Here is a 22,386-nt window from a genome sequence, read left to right as displayed (position 1 = left end):
CTGCTGGTTGCTTAGAATGCAGTGGTGAAAGACATACATGTCCTTAAAATCGTGTGTGTGTGTGTGTGTGTGTGTGTGTGTGAGAGAGAGAGAGAGAGAGAGAGAGAGAGAGAGAGAGAGTCGCTCAGTTGTGTCTGACTCTTTGCGACCCCATGGACTGTAGCCTGCCAGGCTCCTCTGTCCATGGAATTCTCCAGGCAAGGATACTGGAGCGGTAGCCTATCCCTTCTTCAGAGGACCTTCCCAACCCAGGGATTGAACCCAGGTCTCGGGCATTGCAGGTGGATTCTTTACTGTCTGAGCCACCAGTTTCCTATGATGACATGGAAAATTTCATATGATAAATAAAAAAACACAAGATATGTCTCCAATCCAGATTGTGTGTATGTGTGTGTGAAGGGGGAAGTTGTCAGAGAAGCCTTCTTAAGAAAAAAATACTGACTTTTAAAGATTAGTGGGAATTAAGCAGTGAGGAAGAAGCTGATGTACATGGCATACTAGACAGTTTTATGTGTAAAGATTTAGAAGCAAGAGGAAGCATGGCCCCTTCAGGGCAGGGTAGGAGTTTAGGATTGCTAGAATATGGTGAAAATTGGAGGAGTGAAAGCAGATCTTTGGAACTTTTCCCTGCCTGGGAAAAATATAACATGGAGGCAAGGTAGAAAGATAGAGCAGTGGCTTTGGATTTTTCAGGCTTCAGTTAAAATTCAGGCTGCCACTTGCTTTGCTAGCTGGGTAACTTCAGACAATTCATTTGACCACGACATGCTGAGTCTCACATTCTTTATGTTATAAAATCGGGATATCTGAGCCTGGGTCAGTTGTTCTGTTCCTTCTCTTAGCCAGATTATCGTATCTCTTCCGGATTGCTCTACTTCCCACCTTTCTACACCCATCCTCTTGAACAAATGGCAGTTCCTCAAAAAGTTAAACATAGAATTTTGATGTGACCCAGCAGTTCCACTCTTAGGGGTATACCCAATAGAATTGAAAACAGGGACCCAAACATATACTTGCATACCAGTGTTCATTGCAGCAGTATTTATAAGAGCTGAAAGGTGGAAACAGCCCAAGTGTCCACTGATAAATGGATAAAATAGGTTTCCATGCAGTGGAGTATTCAGACTTGAAAATGAGTAAAATTGTGATACATGTTACAGTATGGGTGAACCTTGAAAACATTATGCTAGCTGAAATAAGCCAGGAACAAAAGGACCAATATTGTGTGATTCCACTTGTATAAGATACCTAGAATAGGCAAATTCACAGAGACAGAAAGTAGAATAGAGGTTATTAGGGGCTGGGCAGGAGGGAATGGAGACAGAGTTTCTGCTTGGGATGATGCAAAAGTTTTAGAAATAGATAGTGGTGATAGTTTTACAACATGATGAATGTAATTAATGCTATTGAAGTACAATTGGAATGGTTAAAATAGCAAATTTCATCTTACTTAGATTTCACCACAAAAAAAATTCTCCAGAAATTCATTCTTTCTCTGACTTCCAGAGGCCAGAAGTCTGAAATCAAGGTGTCAGCAGGGTTAGTGTCTTTTTGGAGGCTGTGAGAGAGAATCTGTTCTGTGCTGCTTTTAGCTTGTGATGGTGCTGATGATCCTTGGAATACCTTGGCATGTAGATGCATCACTCCATTCTCTGCATCTGTCTTCACATGGCATTCTCCACTTTGTCTCTCTCTTTGTGTGCAGTATACCTCTTATAAGGATAATAGTCATGTTGGATTAGGACCCACCTTAATCCAGGATGACTGCATATTAACTTGATTACATCTGTCAATACCCTATTTTCCCAAATAAGGTCATTCATACATTCCAGGTCAACATGAAATTTGGGGGGATACTGTTCGATCCAATAGGAAGCCACTGCTGTGTATAAAATCTTCTGGAGGAAAGTACATAGAGTCAGAAGGGCAATGACAACACAAAGATCCTTGGGAATACCAACGTCTATATGAGGATAGGCAGAGAGGAAGGAATTCAAGACTCAGACTGAGAAGGAATGATTAGAGAGCCGGAAGAAATCCGGGAGAAAGTGTTGTATACCACTATACCCGAGGAGAAGGGAAAACTTAATGAAGGAGATAGTGGTCAGTGGTTTTAAATGCAGCACAAAGGTCAAGAAAGACCAAGAAATGGCCATTTGATTTGGCAGTATGGAGGTTCTTGGTGCCCTTGGTGAAAACAGCTGCATTAGGGTGCTTAGGTGAGAAGCCACATTGTCATGTATTATGTCTCCGTTTTGTGAGCCTTTGAACTGAGAGGCAGCAGTCTATGGGCAAAGTGGTCCCCTTCTTTTTTTTTGCCCCACTACCCAGATCCTATTATTAATATCTCACTATACTTGCTTTATCACATATCTGTTATACCAATTCATCTTATTTTTTGGATGCATTTCAAAGTAAGTTGTAGACATCAGGATATGTCCTCCTACTTCAGCATAATACCATTAATTATTTTTATTTTTAAAAATTTATGTATTATTTTTGGCTGCTCTGGGTCTTTGTTGCTGGGCTCAGTCTTTCTCGAGTTGCAGGGAGGGGCTACTCTCTGTTTGCAGTGTGTGGGCTTATTGTGGTGGCTTCTCCTGTTGTGAAGCATGGGCTCTAGGGCACGAGGGCTCAATAATTGTGGTGCATGGACTTAGTTGCCCTGCAGCATGTGGAATCTTTCTGAACCGGGGATTGAACCCCTGTCCACTGCCTTGGCATGTGGATTCTTAACCATTGGACCACCAGGGAAGTCCTATACCATTAAATAGATTTCAATATTTTAGGGTTTTCTTCTTTTTTTTTTTTTATTTTAGGGTTTTCTTCTTTTGAAGTAAAATTTACATACCAAGAAATGCTTCAGTTCAGTTCAGTCACTCAGTCGTGTCCGACTCTTGGCGACCCTATGAATCGCAGCACACCAGGCCTCCCTGTCCATCACCATCTCCCGGAGTTGACTCAAACTCACGACCATTGAGTCGGTGATGCCATCCGGCCATCTCATCCTCTGTCGTCCCCTTCTCCTCCTGCCCCCAATCCCTCCCAGCATCAGAGTCTTTTCCAATGAGTCAGCTCTTCGCATGAGGTGGCCAAAGTACTGGAGTTTCAGCTTTAACATCTTTCCTTCCAAAGAAATCCCAGGGCTGATCTCCTTCAGAATGGACTGGTTGGATCTCCTTGCAGTCCAAGGAACTCTCAAGAGTCTTCTCCAACACCACAGTTCAAAAGCATCAATTCTTTGGCACTCAGCTTTCTTCACAGTCCAACTCTCACATCCATACATGACCACTGGAAAAACCATAACCTTGACTAGACGGACCTTTGTTGGCAAAGTAATGTCTCTGCTTTTGAATATGCTATCTAGGTTGGTCATAACTTTTCTTCTAAGGAGTAAGCGTATTTTAATTTCATGGCTGCAGTCACCATCTGCAGTGATTTTGGAGCCCCCCAAAATAGTCTGACACTGTTTCCACTGTTTCCCCATCTATTTCCCATGAAGTGATGGGACCAGATGCCATGATCTTCGTTTTCTGAATGTTGAGCTTTAAGCCAACTTTTTCACTCTCCTCTTTCACTTTCATCAAGAGGCTTTTGAGTTCCTCTTCACTTTCTGCCATAAGGGTGGTGTCATCTGCATATCTGACGTTATTGATATTTCTCCCGGCAATCTTGATTCCAGCTTATGCTTCTTCCAGCCCAGCATTTCTCATGATGTACTCTGCATAGAAGTTAATAAGCAGGGTGACAATATACAGCCTTGACGTTCTCCTTTTCCTATTAGGAACCAGTCTGTTGTTCCATGTCCAGTTCTAACTGTTGCTTCCTGACCTGCATATAGATTTCTCAAGAAGCAGCTCAGGTGGTCTGGTATTCCCATCTCTTTTAGAATTTTCCACAGTTTATTGTGATCCACACAGTCAAAGGCTTTGGCATAGTCAGTAAAGCAGAAATAGATGTTTTTCTGGAACTCTCTTGCTTTTTTGATGATCCAGTGGATGTTGGCAATTTGATCTCTGGTTCCTCTGCCTTTTCTAAAATCAGCTTGAACATCTGGAAGTTCATGGTTCACCTATTGCTCAAGCCTGGCTTGGAGAATTTTGAGCATTACTTTACTAGCGTGTGAGATGAGTGCAATTGTGCAGTAGTTTGAGCATTCTTTGGCATTGCCTTTCTTTGGGATTGGAATGAAAACTGACCTTTTCCAGTCCTGTGGCCATTGCTGAATTTTCCAAATTTGCTGGCATATTGAGTGCAGCACTTTACACCTGTGTAAACAGTGTAACGATCTCTCTTGGGTTCCCCGTTTTTATACTTTAGGTCTCCTCCTTTTGGTTGTGCCCTGTGCAAAATAGGGCTTATACCCACCACCAGTCAAGAAAGGGAATGGAAATGGGCATATGCTCAAGGCCTATTGACAGTTGCAAGTTACATAACAATAGGCTTTGTTGTGCATGTCTTACCATAATTCAGTCTGTTATAATCAGATGTATATATGTGTAAATACTTGTGAATGGGCTCCTAGCTGCCTAAGGTTACTTGAGGAAGCCCCTGTGGTTAGTTTGTATCCACTGTGTGCCTAGGGCGCATGTGCAGTAGTTGGAAAAGTCTGTTTATTTTTGTAGCATATCTTTGAGCTCTTCTGGGTGTGTCTGGAATGGGCCCTAGAGATCAGCTTGCATCCTTTTCAGCTAGGTCACCCCTTGTTGCTCTTGCTTAACTTCCTACCTAACATTATGATAAATTATTTTCCACTTTGATTAAAATGATCACCCTGGAAGTAAGGCCAAAAGGCAGCCGTCTTCCCAGGCTAATTCTATGATCCAGGCTTTAATGGGCCAGTTTCCAGTACTGGCGTTCAGGTCATCTGCAATTTTTATGTCAGCCACACATGACTTACTGATTCTGACTGAGAATCAAAAGACTTAACCAATTGTATATGATATATCCACATGCATCTTGACATGGGGACTGTAGATATAGAGATGTGTCAAGGAGCTCCTTATCAGGGGGCTGGATCAGGATAGGGGAACTGATTTCTTGATGTTTTTTTTGGCTATGCTGGGTCTTCATTGCTGTGCGAGGGCTTTCTCTAGGTGTGGTGACCAGAGAGCTACTCGTTGTTATGGTGTGCGGGCTTCTCACTGCAGTAGCTTCTCCTTGCAGAGCTCGAGCTCTAGGTGCATGGGCTTCAGTAGTTGTGGTCCATGGGCTCAGTTGCTCCGTGGCATGTGGAATCCAGATCAGGGATTGAACCCATGTCCCTTGCATTGGCAGGTGGACTCTTAACCACTTAATCACCAGGGAAGTCCCTGAATTCTTTAAAAAAATTTTTTTTTATTGAAGTATAGTTGATTACAATGTTGTGTTATTAAATAGCAAATCACAGCAAAGTGATTCATATATATATGTGTGTGTGTTCTTTTTTATATTTTTTTTCCATTATAGGTTATAGGAAACAGTTCTTGTGGGAAGGAGAGCCATAATTCTACTCACATGGACCAAAATTCGCAAGACCAGGCTTCTATACCCTGTGGTTGGTGGTCAGGTTAGAAAAGAGCAACTTCTGGTTGCTTTGCATGTGACGCCAATAAAGTTTTACTGGGTCAGGGTCTTTGCATTTAGTTCCTTATCTTGTCACAATTCCAGAAGAACAGCATAGGGCATGTTGCAGAGGGCCCTCCAGATTAAGGAAAACCTAGTGCTTGTCTCTGCAGTTTAAGCTTGTGTCTTTTCAGCTGCTGATTTGCAAACACTGCTGTATTTAGTGGGGCTTAGCTTTGGGGGGGTATAATTATGGTATAGAAACCATAGCTAATTGGTTTCTCTGGGTGGGAAAACATTGCAGTATCTAAGCCTGGCATTCCCTCTGTGGAGACAAAATGCTTCTCAAGGGATCAGGCAAACACTGGAAGGATGGAAGATGGGATGGGATTGTTGAGATGTGATGGGATTGTTAGTTGGCTGTGGTTGAGGCAGATTTTTGCATCTGAGGAAGTAGAAAGTGCTTTTGGGAAGAAATGGTTTTAAGTGGCTACTTTAAGGCAAAAATACTCAGGTGGGTTTAGGATCCAGGGAATTAGCAGCTGGGCAGTTCTGCCAATGAAAGGGTAGCTTTGCAGGTAGAGGCTGTGTTTAATGGTTGTGTCTTTCTCCAGCAGTTGTTTGCATACAGTCTATGTGTCCTTCAAAACATTCCTTAAAGGGAACCATATTCTAAGCATGTAATCTGGGGTATAATCATTAAAATGTAAAGGGTTTTATTATCCCTTGCTATGAAATTAAAATCTCTTTTGGGTTGATGGTTTTGCATCTGAATAGTTCTTTAACATATTAGAGCTTCATATGTAAATATCTTTTGAAAATTATTAAATTGGTAAATGAAAATAAAAACTGACACTCTCCCCCCACACTCTAGCACTCTTTTTCTCCTTGTTCTGCTTGAGAAGGTGTTTTTTCTGCTGAATTGGTTGTCCTCTTGGCTCCCAAGCAGTCCTGGTTTCTCCCTAGCCAGGCCCAAGGAGAATAGGGGAGCAATTTTGGAAAAAATATTTGAGCCCTTAAACTATTAGCTGAGTTCTCCAGATCATTAGGGATACAGTGTGTTATAGATGGACACATGATTGCAGTAGTAGTAAAAATGACATGTTTTCCTTCCAAGCCCAGGATTGGAGGTTAAGTGCTAAACCAAACTGTATTACAGAAAACACTGTAGTCTTGTAAATAACAAGATATCCAGACCAGTGCTATAAAAAGCAGGTTTCATTTTCCCTCCAGTTCCACTATAGGGAAAGAATACTGTCCTAGGTCTAACTTTATTGTTGGAGCAGACAGGGTGGAGGGGAAGAACTGAGATACAGTATTAGATCTGCTAATTAGGGTGTTCCAGGGACTGGGAAGGTAATTTGGCTGACAGCAGGGGTTTGACCCAGCCAGAAAATGGTGCTGTCTAACAAATACTGTAAACTCCAGTTGTGGTTCAGGCAGAAGGTTGACAAATGTGGATGTTTCAGAGGATGGGTAGCAAGAACCCAGAAGTATGAGTCTTGGGCTGGTGGTAAGAAGTCTAGGTAGACAGTCACCATTTAAAAATATTTTTTTTTTTATTTTTGGCTGCACTGGGTCTTCCTTGTTACATACAGGCTTTCTCTGGTTGCAGCCAGTGGGGGCTACTCTTTGTTGATGTGTGCAGGCTTTTCATTGCTCTGGCTTCTCTTGATGTGAAGCACAGCAGGCTCTAGGCATGCTGGCTCAGTAGTTGTGGCACACGGGCTCTGTAGTTGCAGCTCGCGGTCCCTAGAGTGCACAGGCTCCGGTAGTTGTGGTTGTTCAGTCACTCAGTCATGCCTGACTCTTTGCGACCCCATGGACTACGGCACCCCAGGCCTCCCTGTCCATCACCAACTTCCGGAGCTTGCTCAAACTCATGTCCATCGAGTTGGTTATGCCATCCAACCGTCTCATCCTCTGTTGTCCCCTTCTGCTGCCCTCAATCTTTCCCATAATCAGGGTCTTTTCAAATGAGTCAGTTCTTCGCATCAGGTGGCCAAACTATTGGAGTTTCAGCTTCGACATCAGTCCTTCCAATGAACACCCAGGACTGATCTCCTTTAGGATGGACTGGTTGGATCTCCTTGCAGTCCAAGGGACTCTCAAGAGTCTTCTCCAACACCACAGTTCAAAAGCATCAATTCTTCGGTGCTCAGCTTTCTTTATAGTCCCACTCTCACATCCATACATGACTGCTGGAAAAACCATAGTTTTGACTAGACGGACCTTTGTTGACAAAGTAATGTCTCTCCTTTTTAATATGCTGTCTAGGTTGGTCATAGCTTTTCTTCCAAGAGTAAGCATTTTTAGTTTCGTGGCTGCAGTTACCATCTGCAGTGATTTTGGACCCCCAGAAAAAGTCTCTCACTGTTTCCATTGTTTCCCCAACTATTTGCCATGAAGAGTGTGACCAGATGCCATGATCATAGTTTTTTAAATGTTGAGTTTTAAGCCAACTTTTTCACTCTCCTCTTTCACTTTCATCAAGAGGCTCTTTAGTTCTTCTTCACTTTCTGCTGTAAGGGTGGTGTCATATACATATCTGAGGTTATTGATTTCTCCCAGCAATCTTGATTCCAACTTGTGCTTCATCCAGCCTGGCATTTTGCATGATGGACTCTGCATATAAGTTAAATAAACAGGGACAGTATATAGACTTGACATATTCCTTTCCCAATTTGGAACCACTCTGTTTCCATGTCCAGTTGTAATTGCTTCTTGACCTGCATACAGATTTCTCAGGAGGCAGGTAAGGCATTCTGGTATTCCCATCTCTTGAAGAATGTTCCACAGTTTGTTGTGATCCACACAGTCAAAGGCTTTGGCATAGTCAGTAAAGCAGAAGTAGATGTTTTTCTGGAACTGTCTTCCTTTTTCAGTGATCCAGTGGATGTTGGCAATTTGATCTCTGGTTCCTCTGCCTTTTCTAAATCCAGCTTGAACATTTGAAAGTTCACGGTTCATGTACTGTTGAAGCCTGACTTGGAGAATTTTGAGCATTACTTTGCTAGCATGTGAGATGAGTGCAATGGTGCAGTAGTTTGAACATTCTTTGGCATTGCCTTTCTGTGGGATTGGACCTTTTCCAGTCCTGTGGCCACTGCTGAGTTTTCCAAATTTCCTGGCATGTTGAGTGAAGCACTTTCACAGCATCGTCTTTCAGGATTTGAAATAGCTCAACTGGAATTCCATCACCTCCACTAGCTTTGTGTGTAGTGATGCTTCCTAAGGCCCACTTGACTTCACATTCCAGGATGTCTGACTCTAGGTGAGTGATCACACCATCATGGTTATCTGGGTCATTATCTTTTTTGTATAGTTCTTCTGTGTATTCTTGGTACCTCTTCTTAATATCTTCTGCTTCTGTTAGGTCCATACTATTTCTGTCCTTTATTGTGCCCATCTGTGCATGAAATGTTCCCTTGGTATCTCTAATTTTCTTGAAGAGATCTCTAGTCTTTCCCATTCTGTTGTTTTCCTGTTTCTTTGCATTGATCATGGAGGAAGGCTTTCTTATCTCTCCTTGCTATTCTTTGGAAGTCTGCATTCACATGGTTATATCTTTCCTTTTCTCCTTTGCCTTTAGCTTCTCTTCTTTTCTTAGCTATTTGTAAGGCCTCCTCAGACAACCATTTTGCCTTTTTACATCTCTTTTTTGGGGGAATGGTCTTGATCACCGCCTCCTGTACAATGTCATGAACCTCCATCCATAGTTCTTCAGGCACTCTGTCTATCAGATTTAATCCCTTGAATCTATTTATCACTTATACTGTATAATCATAAGGGATTTGATTTAAGTTATACCTGAATGGTCTAGTGGTTTTCCCCACTTTCTTCAATTTAAGTCTGAATTTTGCAATAAGGAGCTCATGATCGGAGCCACAGTTAGCTCCTGGTCTTGTTTTTGTTGACTGTATAGAGCTTCTCCATCTTTGGCTACAAAGAATATAATCAATCTGATTTCGGTGTTGGCCATCTGGTGATGTCCATGTGTAGAGTCTTCTCCTGTGTTCTTGGAAGAGGGTGTTTGCTATGACCAGTGCTTTCTCTTGGCAAAACTCTGTTATCCTTTGCCCTGCTTCATTCTGTACTCCAAGGCCAAATTTGCCTGTTACTCCAGGTATCTCTGGGAGAAGGCAATGGCACCCCACTCCAGTACTCTTGTCTGGAAAATCCCATAGACGGAGGAGCCTGGTGAGCTGAAGTCCACGGGGTCACAAAGAGTCGGACACGACTGAACGACTTCACTTTCACTTTTCACTTTCATGCACTGGAGAAAGAAATGGCAACCCACTCCAGTGTTCTTGCCTGGAGAATCCCAGGAATGGGGTAGCCTTGTGTGCTGCCGTCTATGGGGTCGCACAGAGTTGGACACGACTGAAGCGACTTAGCAGCAGCAGCAGCCAGGTATCTCTTGACTTCCTACTTTTGCATTCTAGTCCCCTATGATAAAAGGACATCTTTTTGGGTGTTAGTTCTAGAAGGTCCTGTAGTTCTTCATACAACCATTCAACTTCAGCTTCTTCAGCATTACTGGTCAGGGTATAGACTTGGATTACTGTGATGTTGAATGGCTTGCCTTGGAAACTAACAGAGATCATTGTTTTTGAGAGTGCATCCAAGTACTGCATTTTGGACTCTTGTTGACTATGAGGGCTATTCCATTTCCCTAAGGGATTCTTGCCTACAGTAGTAGATATAATGGTCATCTTAGTTAAATGCCATTCCATTCCATTTTAGTTCACTGTTTCCTAAAATGTCGATGTTCACTCTTGCCATCTCTTGTTTGACCACTTCCAATTTACCTTGATTCATGGACCTAACATTCCAGGTTCCTATGCAGTATTGTTCTTTACACCATCAGACTTTACTTCCATCATGAGTCACATCCACAACTGGGTGTTGTTTCCACTTTGGCTCTGTCTCTTCATTCTTTCTGGAGTTATTTCTCTATTCTTCTCCATAGCATATTGGGCACCTACCAGCCTGGGGAGTTCATCTTTCAGTGTCCTATCTTTTTGCCTTTTCATGCTGTTCATGGGGTTTTGAAGGCAAGAATACTGAAGTGCTTTGCCATTCCCTTCTCCAGTCGACCACGTTTTGTCAGAACTCTCCACCATGACCTGTCTGTCTTGGGTGGCCCTACACGGCCTGGCTCATAGTTTCATTGAGTTAGACGAGGCCGTGGTCCATGTGATCAGTTTGATTAGTTTTCTGTGATTGTGGTTTTCATTCTGTCTTCCCCCTGAGGGATACTTCCCTGGTGGCTCAGAGGGTAAAGCGTCTGCCTGCAATGTGGGAGACCCATGTTCGATCCCTGGGTTGGGAAGATCCCCTGGAGAAGGAAATGGCAACCCATTCCAGTATTCTTGTTGGAGAATTCCATGGACAGAGGAGTCTGGTAGGCTACAGTGCACAGGGTCGCAAAGAGTGGGACACAACTGAGCAGTATCAATTTTCCCTCTGAGGGATAAGGATAAGAGGCTTATGGAATCTTCCTGATGAGAGAGACTGACTGTGGGGGAAACTGGGTCTTGTTCTGATAGGCAGGGCCATGCACAGTAAATCTTTAATCCAAATTCTGTTGATGGGCGGAAATGTGTTCCCTCTCTGTTGTTCCCAGCCTGGAAATTGCTCCCTGTGTTCTCCTAGGGAGAATGAATCGATCCTGCCCCTCCCCACCTCCTCTCTGCTCCCAGGCTTCCCTGTCCTTCACCAGCTCCCACAGCTTGCTCAAACTCATGTCCATTGAGTCAGTGATGCCATCCAACCATCTCATCCTCTGTCGTCCCCTTCTCCACTTTCTCCCTCAATCTTTCCCCATGTCAGGGTCTTTTCTAATGTATCAGCTCTTTGCATCAGGTGACCAAAGTATTGGAGCTTCAGCTTCAGTAGTTGTGGTGTTCAGGCTTATTTGCTCCATGTCATATGGGCTCTTCCTGAACGAGGGATCGAACCCATGCACCCTGCATTGGTAGGTGGATTCTTATCCACCGCACCAACAGGCAAGTCCACAAATGGACTTTTTTTTTCTTTTTTTTAAAAAAACTTTTAATTCCAGAGTAGTTTTAGATTTACAAGTATATCACAAAGATAATACAGAGAGTTCCCATATATCCGACACCTAGTTTCCTGTATTCTTAACATCTTACATTTGTGTGGTACATTAATTACAGTTAATAAACCAGTACTGATACATTATTACTCAGTAAATCCATACTTGTTTTTGGATTTAGGCAAAACCTAAATCCTTCGGTTTTGCCTGATATCCTTTTTGTATTCCAGCATCCTGTCTAGGACACCACATTATGTTTTGTCATCTGTCTCTTTAGGTTCTTGCCTCTGACAGTTTCTTAGACTTGCCAGTATTTTTGATGACCTTGACCATTTTGAGGAGTACTGATCAGGCAGTTTGTATACTGTTCCCCTAGTTGGGATTTGTCAGTGTACTTTCTTATGTTTAGACTGCAGCTTTTGGTTTTGGGGTGGGGGAGCAGGGAGACTACAGAGGTAAATTACCCTTTTCATTAAATCATGTCAAAGTGAAAGTGTAAGTCACTCAGTCGTGTCTGACTCTTTGCGACCCCTTGGACTATACAGTCATGGAATTCTCCAGGCCAGAATACTGGAGTGGGTAGCCCTTTCCTTCTCCAGGGGATCTTCCCAACCCAGGGATCGAACCCAGGTCTCCCACATTGTAGGCAGATTCTTTACCAGCTGAGCTACAAGGGAAGCCCAAGAGTACTGGAGTGGGTAGCCTATCCCTTCTCCAGCGGATCTTCCCGACCCAGGAATCAAACCGGGGTGTCCTGCATTGCAAGTGGATTCTTTACCAACTAAGCTATCAGGGAAACCAAAAAAGGGTACATATTATCCACATGACTTATCACTGTTGATGTTGACCATAATCACCTGGGTGAGGTACTGTTTGCCAGGTTCTTCACTTTAATTTTGTTTTGGTTTTGGCCATACCACATGGTTTGTGGGATCTTAGTTCTCCGACCAGGGATCAAACCCGTGCCCCCTGCAGTGGAAGCACGGAGTCCTAACCACTGGCCCACCAGGAAATTCCCAGTTTCTTCACTTTAAAGGTACTTTTTTCCACACTGCACTTTTCCATACTGTACTCTTTGGAAGGATGTTACTACGTGTACTTCATAGTTAAGTATTAGGAATTATGCTTCATTTTCCTGAGGGTCGAGTATCTGTATAAATTATTTGAAATTCTTCTGCACAGGAGATTTGCTTCATTTCCTATACTTATTCACTCATTTATATTGGACTAATATATCTGTGGACTCATGACTATTTATTTTCTACTTTGAGTTATAATCCAATACTACTTCATTGTATTGCTCAAATTGTTCTGGCTTTGACCATTGGGAGCTCTTTCATTTGGCACTTGTGTCTCTGACACACTCCTTTCATTGTGGGATGTTGTTTGTATTTGACCACTTCCTTACTTTCTGACAATACAGCATGCTCCAGGCTCATCTTATAGATTTCTTGCCATAACCCTAGAATGCCATTTTTCCAAGGAGGCCTGGTCCTTTTATTCGCAAATGGTACTAGAAGTAAAGATCTGGGTGCTTGATGTGCTTGTTACTGCTGGGGTTTCCTTGCTTCTAGGCCCTCTTAGCTGACAGAGCAAGGAAATATGTGTATATACTAACCCATGTATATCCACATGTCTGTAAATATTTTTAGGTGTAACTATCTGTGTTTATCTATCTAGATGGCATCACCGACCTGGACATGGGTTTGAGCAAGCTTTGGGAGTTGGTGATGGACAGGGAAGCCTGGCGTGCTGTAGTCCGTGGGGTCACAAAGAGTTGGACACGCCTGAGTGACTGAACTGAACTGATCTGTATTTATGTTGAACATGGGTTTATAGTGATGTTTCTAATTCTGATCCATTACCGCCTAGATCATTGTAACCTTCTCTTAACCAGTCTGTAAACTCCCATTCCAACAGTGAGAAACCTGGCTCCCACTATCTGCCATCCATTTACTTAATGCTTCAACTCTAGCATACATGCATTTCAGTATCAGAACTTTTACGTCATACCCCCATGGGAAACAACTGTATCCTCTAGAGTACATGCTTATGTTTCTTTTGGTTTTACTCTCACAGACTTGATTCATTTCCTAGGTTACTTAGGTCAGCACATTTTCCCTCCACCCTCTTCAGTGAGGTTGTTTCATACATTTGTAATACAGCTAGATGGTTTCATGGTGATTTTAATACAGTGTGTTAAATGTACTGATAGAGATGAACATATAGGGGAATATTGAGGTAGAACAACTGATGGGGGAGGGTAGGGATGAAAGGCATCCTAGAGGAACCACAGGTGAGGCCTGATTTTATTTTATTTTTTTTTTAACATGGTTATTTTAGTTTATTAAATATATGACTATTTAAGATGGTTAACTGTTAAGCAATGGAACAGGTTTCTTTTTTTTAAACTTAAATTTATTTATTTTAATTAGAGGCTAATTACTTTACAATATTGTATTGGTTTTGCCATACGTCACCATGAATCTGCCACGGGTGTACACGTGTTCCCAATCCTGAACCCCCCTCCCACCTCCCTCCCCATACCATCCCTCTGGGTCATCCCAGTGCACCAGCCCCAAGCTTCCTGTATCCTGCATCGAACCTGGACTGGCAATTCATTTCTTATATGATATTATACAAGTTTCAATGCCATTCTCCCAAATCATCCCCCACCTCCCTCTCCCACAGAGTCCAAAAGACTGTTCTATACATCTGTCTCTTTTGCTGTCTTGCATACAGGGTTATCATTACCATCTTTCTAAATTCCATATATATGCGTTAGTATACTGTATTGGTGTTTTTTTTTCTGGCTTACTTCACTCTGTATAACAGGCTCCAGTTTCATCCACCTCATTAGAACTGATTCAAATGTATTCTTTTTAATGGCTGAGTAATACTCCATTGTGTATATGTACCACAGCTTTCTTATCCATTCATCTGCTGATGGACATCTAGGTTGCTTCCATGTCCTGGCTATTATAAACAGTGCTGTGATGAACATTGGGGTACACGTGTCTTGAAATGTGGGTTCTGGACCAGAAGCATTAGCATCACCTGGGAACTTTGTAGAACTACAAATTCTTGGGCCTCACTACAGAATCAGAAAATCTGATGTTGGGGTCCAGCAATCTGTGTTTTAACAAGCCTTCCAGGAGATTGTGGAGAAGGCAATGGCAACCCACTCCAGTACTCTAGCCTGGAAAATCCCATGGGTGGAGGAGCCTGGTAGGCTGCAGTCCATGGGGTCGTGAAGAGTTGGACACAACAGAGCAACTTCACTTTCACTTTTCACTTTCATGCATTGGAGAAGGAAATGGCAACCCACTCCAGTGTTCTTGCCTGGAGAATCCCAGGGACGGGGGAGCCTGGTGGGCTGCCATCTATGGGGTCGCACAGAGTCGGACACGACTGAAATGATGCAGCAGCAGCAGCCAGGAGATTGTGCAGAACATTGAGAAACAGTGTCTTAAAGAATGAGTGAGGTCAGCTTGGAGAGGAGTATAGCCCAGAAGAGGAAGGTAGTGTGAGGCTAAGCTTTGGAGGACAAAGTAGTATGATGGGCATAAGAGGTTAAAAGAAAATGTTTGAGGCAGGAAGTGGCAGAAGTTAAGGCAGAGAGATCAGCAGTTCCTGGCTGTATCAGTCAGGGCCTGGAATGCCAGGCTACAGAGCTTAAACTTCATTCTTAGGCCATAGGAAGCCACTGAAGATTTTGTTGTTGTTGTTGTTAACAGATTTGTTGAGGTACCATTCCATTCTCAAACTATAAAAGAGTACAGTTTAATAATTTTTAGTATGTTCACAGAGTTGTGCACCCCATCACCACAGTTAGTTTTAGAACATTTTCATCACCCTTAAAAGAGATTCCTTACCTTTCAGCCATCATACCCTCTCGTCCATGAATGCCCCAGCCACCAGCCCCTGGCAACCACTAATATACTTTCTCTGTGAATTTGCCTAACTTGGACATTTCATATAAACAGAATCATAAAATATATGCCCTTTTATGACTGGCTTTTTTATGTATAGTTGATGTACAATATTATGTAAGTTACAGGTGTATGATACAGTGATTCACAATTTTTAAAGCTTATATTCCATATATAGTTATTAGAAAATATTGGCTGTATTTCCTGTGTTGTACAATATACCCTTGTAACTTATTTTATACCTGATAGTTAGTACCTCTTAATCCCTTACCCCTATGTTGCCCGCCACGACCCCCATTCCTCTCCCCAATGGTAACCACTAATTTGTCCTCTGTATCAGTGAGTGACTGGCTTATTATTTCATGTAGCAAAATGTTTTTAAGACTCATTCATGCTGTAGCATTATTTCATTCCTTTTTATGGCTGCATATATTTTGTATGGGTATACCACCTTTTTATCTGGTATATCATCATTTGATGGACATTTGTGTTATTTCCCCTTTTGGTTTAGTGAATAATATAATACTGCTGTGAACATTCATGTACAAGATTTTCTGTGACCAAATGTTTTCATTTCTCTTGGGTATATACCTGGGAGTAGAATTCCTAAATTACATGGTAACTCTATGTGTAACTTTTTAAGGAACTGATGGACTAATTTCTGAAGCACTGACTCCATTTTACATTCCTACCAACAGTGTTATAGAGTTGCAGTTTTTCCACTTTTTTGTTTTGCTGTCAACACTTGGTATTTTCTCTTTTTGATTCTAGTCATCCTAATGGGCATGAAGTGTTATTGTGGTTTTGGTTTGCATTTTCCCTAATGACTAATAATGTTGAGCATCTTTTCATGTGGTTGTAAGCTATTTGTATATCTTCCTTGGAGAAATAGTCAGATACTTTGCCCATTTTAATTGGGTTACTTGTCTTTTTTTTTTTTTTTTGGGCGGGATCTTAGTTCCCTGATGAAGGATTGAACCCAGGGCCATGGCAGTGAAAGTGTTGAATCCTAACCACTGGACCACCAGGGAAGTCCCTCTTTGTCTTTTAGTTATTGAGTTGTAAGAGTTCTTTATATATTCTAGGTACAAATCCTTTATCAGGTACAAGATTTGCAAGTATTTTCTCTCATTCCTTGGGTTGTCTTTTCACTTTCTTCATGGTATCCTTTGTAGCACAAATGTTTTTAGCTTTTATGAAGCCCAATTTATTTTTTACTTTGGTTGCACATGTGTTTGGCACCATATCTAAGAAACCATTGCCAAATCCAAGGTCATGACAGAGTTACACCTATTACACCTAACTTTCTTCTAAGAGTTTTGTGGTTTCAGCACTTATATTTAGGTCTTTGATTCATTTTGAATTAATTTTTGTGTATGTTGTGAGGTGGGGGACCAATTTCATTCTTTTGCACATGGATATTTACTTAAAAAGACTACTCTTTCCTCAGTGAATTGTTGTGGCACCCTTTCCAAATCTGTCAACTGTAAACCACTGAAGACTTTTAAGCAAAGGACGGACAATTTCTTCTATGTTTTAAGACAGTATCTCTGACTCCTGTGCAGAGAATATGTTGGAGGGGCCAAGAGTGGACATAGGGAAACCAGTGAGTAGGAAGTTGCAGTTATCCAATCCAGAGATGATGGTGACTTGGACCACAGTAGTGGTAGAGATGAGAGAGCAAGACACAGGTTATCTTTGGGAAATAAAGTTAGGAGGGCTTGGGGGACTGTTGGCTAAGGGACGAGGTGGTTAGAAAGAGAGAAAAGGCAAGGGTCACTCATTTGGATTGGAGTCAAGGATGATCTTTAGATTTTTAGCTTGAATGGCTGAGTGGATGTTACTGTCATTTATTACCATACAAACGGAGAAACACGCCTTAAGAGGGGAAATAATAAGTTTAGTTTGGAATTAATTGAATTGGAGGTGCCTGTGAAACTTTCAAGTGGAGATGTACAGAAGGCAGTTGGAATATGGGTTTAGACTAGAGCTTGAGGGCAAGCCTTGGGTTGGAGAAAGTGTTTTGGGAGTTAGGAACACATAGGTGGGAGTGGCAGCTCTAGGAGACAATAAGGAGAAAGGAAAAGGAGTGAGAAGAGGGCTAGGACTGAGCCTTTGGGGAGGAAGAATAGGAACCTGAGAAAGACCCAGAGAGGAAATGGCCAGTGATGGGGGAGGAAACCAGGAGGAATCTATATGAATCCAGTGGAGGGAGGGATTTGCAAGGGCAGAGTGATCAACCGTGAAATGTATCACAGAGATCCAGAAAAATAAGGCCTGAGAAGTGCTTATGTATGTTCTTGTTTCCATGCTCCCACAATATAGGTTGGTTATTTCCTACAATTAGTACCTGAAGTTGTTGCTAGCAGGGTTTGGTGGATATTTGTGTCTTCTTAAGTGGTATCTTCTGTGCTAATCTTTCCCATCCTGAATTGAAGATATTGAAAGCTCAACTATGGTTTGGGTTCCAAAATGGACTCTAAAGCATTCTTAGACTGAATGTTCAATTTGTTTCCTTTCTTTCTAATCTTCTATCTATCAGTCTCTCTCTATGTATGCATAGCTTTTTTTAACCTTATTTTTACAGATATGTGAAGGAGGCCAAAGAAGCAACTAAGAATGGAGATCTGGAACAAGCACTTAAACTTTTCAACTTGGCAAAGGACATTTTTCCTAACGAAAAGGTGATGAGCAGAATCCAAAAAATACAGGAAGCCTTGGAGGAGTTGGCAGAACATGGAGATGATGAATTCATAGATGTGTGCAACTCTGGCCTGCTGCTTTATCAAGAACTGCATAACCAACTATATGAGTACCAGAAGGAAGGTATAGCTTTCCTGTACAGCCTGTATAGGGATGGAAGGAGAGGTGGCATTCTGGCAGATGATATGGGGTTAGGAAAGACTGTTCAAATCATTGCTTTCCTTTCTGGTATGTTTGATGCTTCACTTGTGAACCATGTGCTGCTGATCATGCCAACCAGTCTCATCAGCACATGGCTAAGAGAATTTGTCAAGTGGACTCCAGGAATGAGAGTCAAAACTTTTCATGGTCCTAGCAAGGATGAACGTACCAGAAACCTCTGTCGGATTCAGCAAAGGAATGGTGTCATTATCACCACATACCAAATGTTAATCAATAATTGGCAGCAGCTTTCCAGCTTGAATGGCCAAGAGTTTTTGTGGGACTATGTCATCCTTGATGAAGCACATAAAATAAAAAGCTCGTCTACCAAGTCAGCAATATGTGCTCGTGCAATCCCTGCCAGTAATCGCATCCTCCTCACAGGAACCCCAATCCAGAATAATTTACAAGAACTATGGTCCCTATTTGATTTTGCTTGTCAAGGGTCCCTGCTAGGAACACTAAGAACTTTTAAAATGGAGTATGAAAATCCTATTACTAGAGCAAGAGAGAAGGATGCTACCCCAGGGGAAAAAGCTTTGGGATTTAAAATATCTGAAAACTTAATGGCAATCATAAAGCCCTATTTTCTCAGGAGGACTAAAGAAGAGGTACAGAAGAAAAAGTCAAGCAACCCAGAGGTCCAGCTTAGTGAAAAGAGTCCAGATGTTGGTGCCATATGTGAAATGCCTTCCCTTTCCAGGAAAAATGATTTAATTATTTGGATACGTCTTGTACCTTTACAAGAAGAAATATACAGGAAATTTGTGTCTCTAGATCATATCAAGGAGTTGTTAATGGAGACACGCTCACCTTTGGCTGAGCTGGGTGTCTTAAAGAAGCTCTGTGATCATCCTAGGCTGCTATCTGCACGAGCTTGTGGTTTGCTGAATCTAGGAGCTGCCAAATTCTCTGTTCAGGATGAAATTGAAGGGGAAGATTCCTCAGATGTGGACCATATTGATCAAATAAGTGATGATACACTGATGGAAGAATCTGGAAAGATGTTATTTCTAATGGACCTGCTTAAGAAACTGCGAGATGAAGGGCATCAAACTCTGGTGTTTTCCCAGTCAAGACGAATTCTAAACATCATTGAACGTCTCTTAAAGAATAGGCACTTTAAGATATTGCGAATTGATGGAACAATTACTCATCTTGTGGAACGAGAAAAAAGAATTAGTTTATTCCAGCAAAATAAAGATTACTCTGTTTTTCTGCTTACCACTCAAGTAGGTGGTGTTGGCTTAACACTAACTGCAGCAAGCAGAGTGGTCATCTTTGACCCTAGCTGGAATCCTGCAACTGATGCTCAAGCTGTGGATAGGGTTTACCGAATTGGACAGAAAGAAAATGTTGTAGTTTATAGGCTTATCACTTGTGGAACTGTAGAGGAAAAAATATACAGAAGACAGGTTTTCAAGGACTCATTAATAAGACAAACTACTGGTGATAAGAAGAACCCTTTCCGATATTTTAGTAAACAAGAATTGAGAGAGCTCTTTACAATTGAGGATTTTCAGAACTCTGCAACCCAGCTGCAGCTTCAGTCTTTGCATGCTGCTCAGAGGAGATCTGATAAGAACCTAGATGAACATATTGCCTTCCTGCACTCTTTGAGGATAGCTGGAATCTCAGACCATGATTTGATGTACACGCGTGACCTGTCTGTTAAAGAAGAGCTTGATGTGATCGAAGACTCTCACTATATTCAACAAAGGGTTCAGAAAGCTCAATTCCTTGTTGAATCCGAGTCTCAAAATACAGAGCTCTTAATGGAAAGACAAAAAATGGGGAATGAGGGCATCTGGCTGAGAGAACCTGTATATCAAACAAAGAAGAAACGTCCCAAAGTAAATAAACCACAGCCTCAGCCTTCATCTCATCTACCTGTTTATCACACCCAGGAAGAAATCAGTTCTCTAATGGCCAGCATGATCATTGATGATCTGCCCAAAGAGGATGAGAAAGATCTCTCCAGGATAAAGCTGAATGATACCATCCCACAAGATGGTAGGCACCCATGTGTAATTACACTTAATGATGACTTTGTCACTACTTTACCCAAAGGGTGTGGAGATGTAGAAGAGATTTTCCCTGACTCTTTATCAGGGATGGCGCTACAAAAAGAGGCATCACAAGAGGGGTTTATGCAGGAGTCAGAGCAAGAGAGCCCTCTGGCAAGTTTTAATTATTTACCTAGCAAGTCAGCCAGAGTTGATCTTGGACCAAATCTAGATCAACTAGAGGATGATGAGGTTTTACATCATTGCAATCCCTCGCCTGCTAATCCCAAAACAAAGGAATATCAAAGGCCAGAATCGAATGTATCTGTTATTAAAATAGCTGATGATGACTTAACAGCAGCCCACAGTGCACTGCAGGATGCTCAAGCGAATGAGGCCAAATTGGAAGAGGAACCTTTAGCCTCTTCAGGACAGTATGCATGTGATTTCAATCTTTTCTTGGAAGACTCTGCAGACAATGGACAAAATCTTTCCAGTCAGTTTTTGGAGCATGTGGAGAAAGAAAATAGCTTGTGTGGCTCTGCAGCTAATTCCAGAGCAGAGTCAGTGCATAGCAAAGCATGTCTCAGTGTGGATCTTTCTGAGGAAGATGATGAGCCAGAAGAAGTTGTTAATGTGAAAATCAGAAGAAAAGCCAGACGAATTGATTCAGATAATGAAGATGAACATACTTTTAAAGATACTTCAAGCACAAACCCATTCAACACATCTCCCTTCCCATTTTTATCTGTAAAACAGTTTGATGCCTCAACTCCCAAAAATGACATCAGTCTACCTGAAAGGTTCTTTTCACCTAAAATATCTGACAGTATAAATAAGTCTGTAAACTCTAGAAGATCCCTGGCTTCTAGGAGGTCTCTTATTAATGTGGTTTTAGACCACGTGGAAGATATGGAGGAAAGACTTGACAATAGCAGTGAAGCAAAGGTTGTTGAAGATCATCTGGAGGAAGGAGCAGAGGAAAGTGGTGACGAAGCCCCAGAGCATACAAAAGAAGATCCTTCCAGAGAAACACTGTCTTCAGAAAATAAATCCAGTCAGTTAAGTACATCTAAGCCTGGTGCTCTGGCTCAGGAGACCTCTCCAGGTGACCCTGAGCCTTTGTCTGATGGACAGTTGGTTGACTCTCCCCAGGATGAGGCAATGGAGGCTGTGAATGACTATGACACTCTTGTCTTGCATGGAAAAGAACTGAAAGAGTGTGGAAAAATACAGGAGGCCTTAGACTGCTTGGTTAAAGCACTTGACATAAAAAGCTCAGATCCTGAAGTCATGCTCATGACTTTAAGTTTGTATAAACAACTTAATAAAACTTGAGAATATAACCTGTTTTATAGTATTTTAGAGCAAAACTTGAGTATGAGGTAATTTGTTCCCATAATTGGATTCTTTGGGAGCATGAAGCCTTCAGGCTTAAGGTGAAAGAACTCAAAAAGTGAGTTTTTGTTCTAACTTTTTTTTGCAAATTTTGTGTTACTGCTTTCCTGCTCTTTTCCTGCTTTCCTGCTGCTTTCCTGCTTTTCCTGCTCCTGCTTTCCCTCATAGATATATTTTGGTATTCTGAGCACTAGGTTAATATTTCTTTGCTCAGGTATTCTTATATTTTTCTTTTAGGCATACTCTGTAAACCATAGAACTATGTTATTTCTAGAGAAGTTTTTGTAACATTACTCTGGCCATTTTAAATTTTACTCTGAGAATGTCAATTTTGTATACCACAATCCAGATAATAATAATATTAAAGTTACTTTTCTCAAGCATTTTTCATTGTTTCTTTCAGTGAGATGGTTGATATTGACAAATACATGTAAAAATCATTTAGGCAGAATTCTGTTATTAGTATTCCAGATCGAAGACCCACTTAACATACACTAGCATGTAGGCTGTTGGTTTACTACAGGCAGACTGGGATAAGGTA

General features: G+C 41.7%; 1 protein-coding gene across 2 annotated transcripts in view; it reads left to right on the top strand.

Annotated features, from left to right (window-relative positions):
- ERCC6L (ERCC excision repair 6 like, spindle assembly checkpoint helicase) overlaps positions 1 to 22,230 on the top strand; it is a 29,579-nt gene extending 7,349 nt beyond the window's left edge. The window contains exons 2-3 of one of the 2 annotated variants that reach the window (XM_027533558.1): positions 5,449 to 5,548; positions 18,125 to 22,230. In XM_027533558.1, coding sequence (XP_027389359.1) covers positions 18,225 to 21,785 — 3,561 coding nt within the window. In that variant the 5' untranslated portion in view covers positions 5,449 to 5,548; positions 18,125 to 18,224 and the 3' untranslated portion in view covers positions 21,786 to 22,230. The remainder of the gene's footprint in view (positions 1 to 5,448; positions 5,549 to 18,124) is intronic. The other variant, XM_027533557.1, reaches the window with a different exon arrangement.
- Positions 22,231 to 22,386: the final 156 nt, after the last annotated feature.

The sequence above is a fragment of the Bos indicus x Bos taurus genome, chromosome X (genome assembly GCF_003369695.1).
Source record: "Bos indicus x Bos taurus breed Angus x Brahman F1 hybrid chromosome X, Bos_hybrid_MaternalHap_v2.0, whole genome shotgun sequence".
NCBI lineage: Eukaryota > Metazoa > Chordata > Mammalia > Artiodactyla > Bovidae > Bos > Bos indicus x Bos taurus.
The sequence above is the reverse complement of the archived record's forward strand: the minus strand, read 5'-3'. Positions and strand labels throughout refer to the sequence as shown.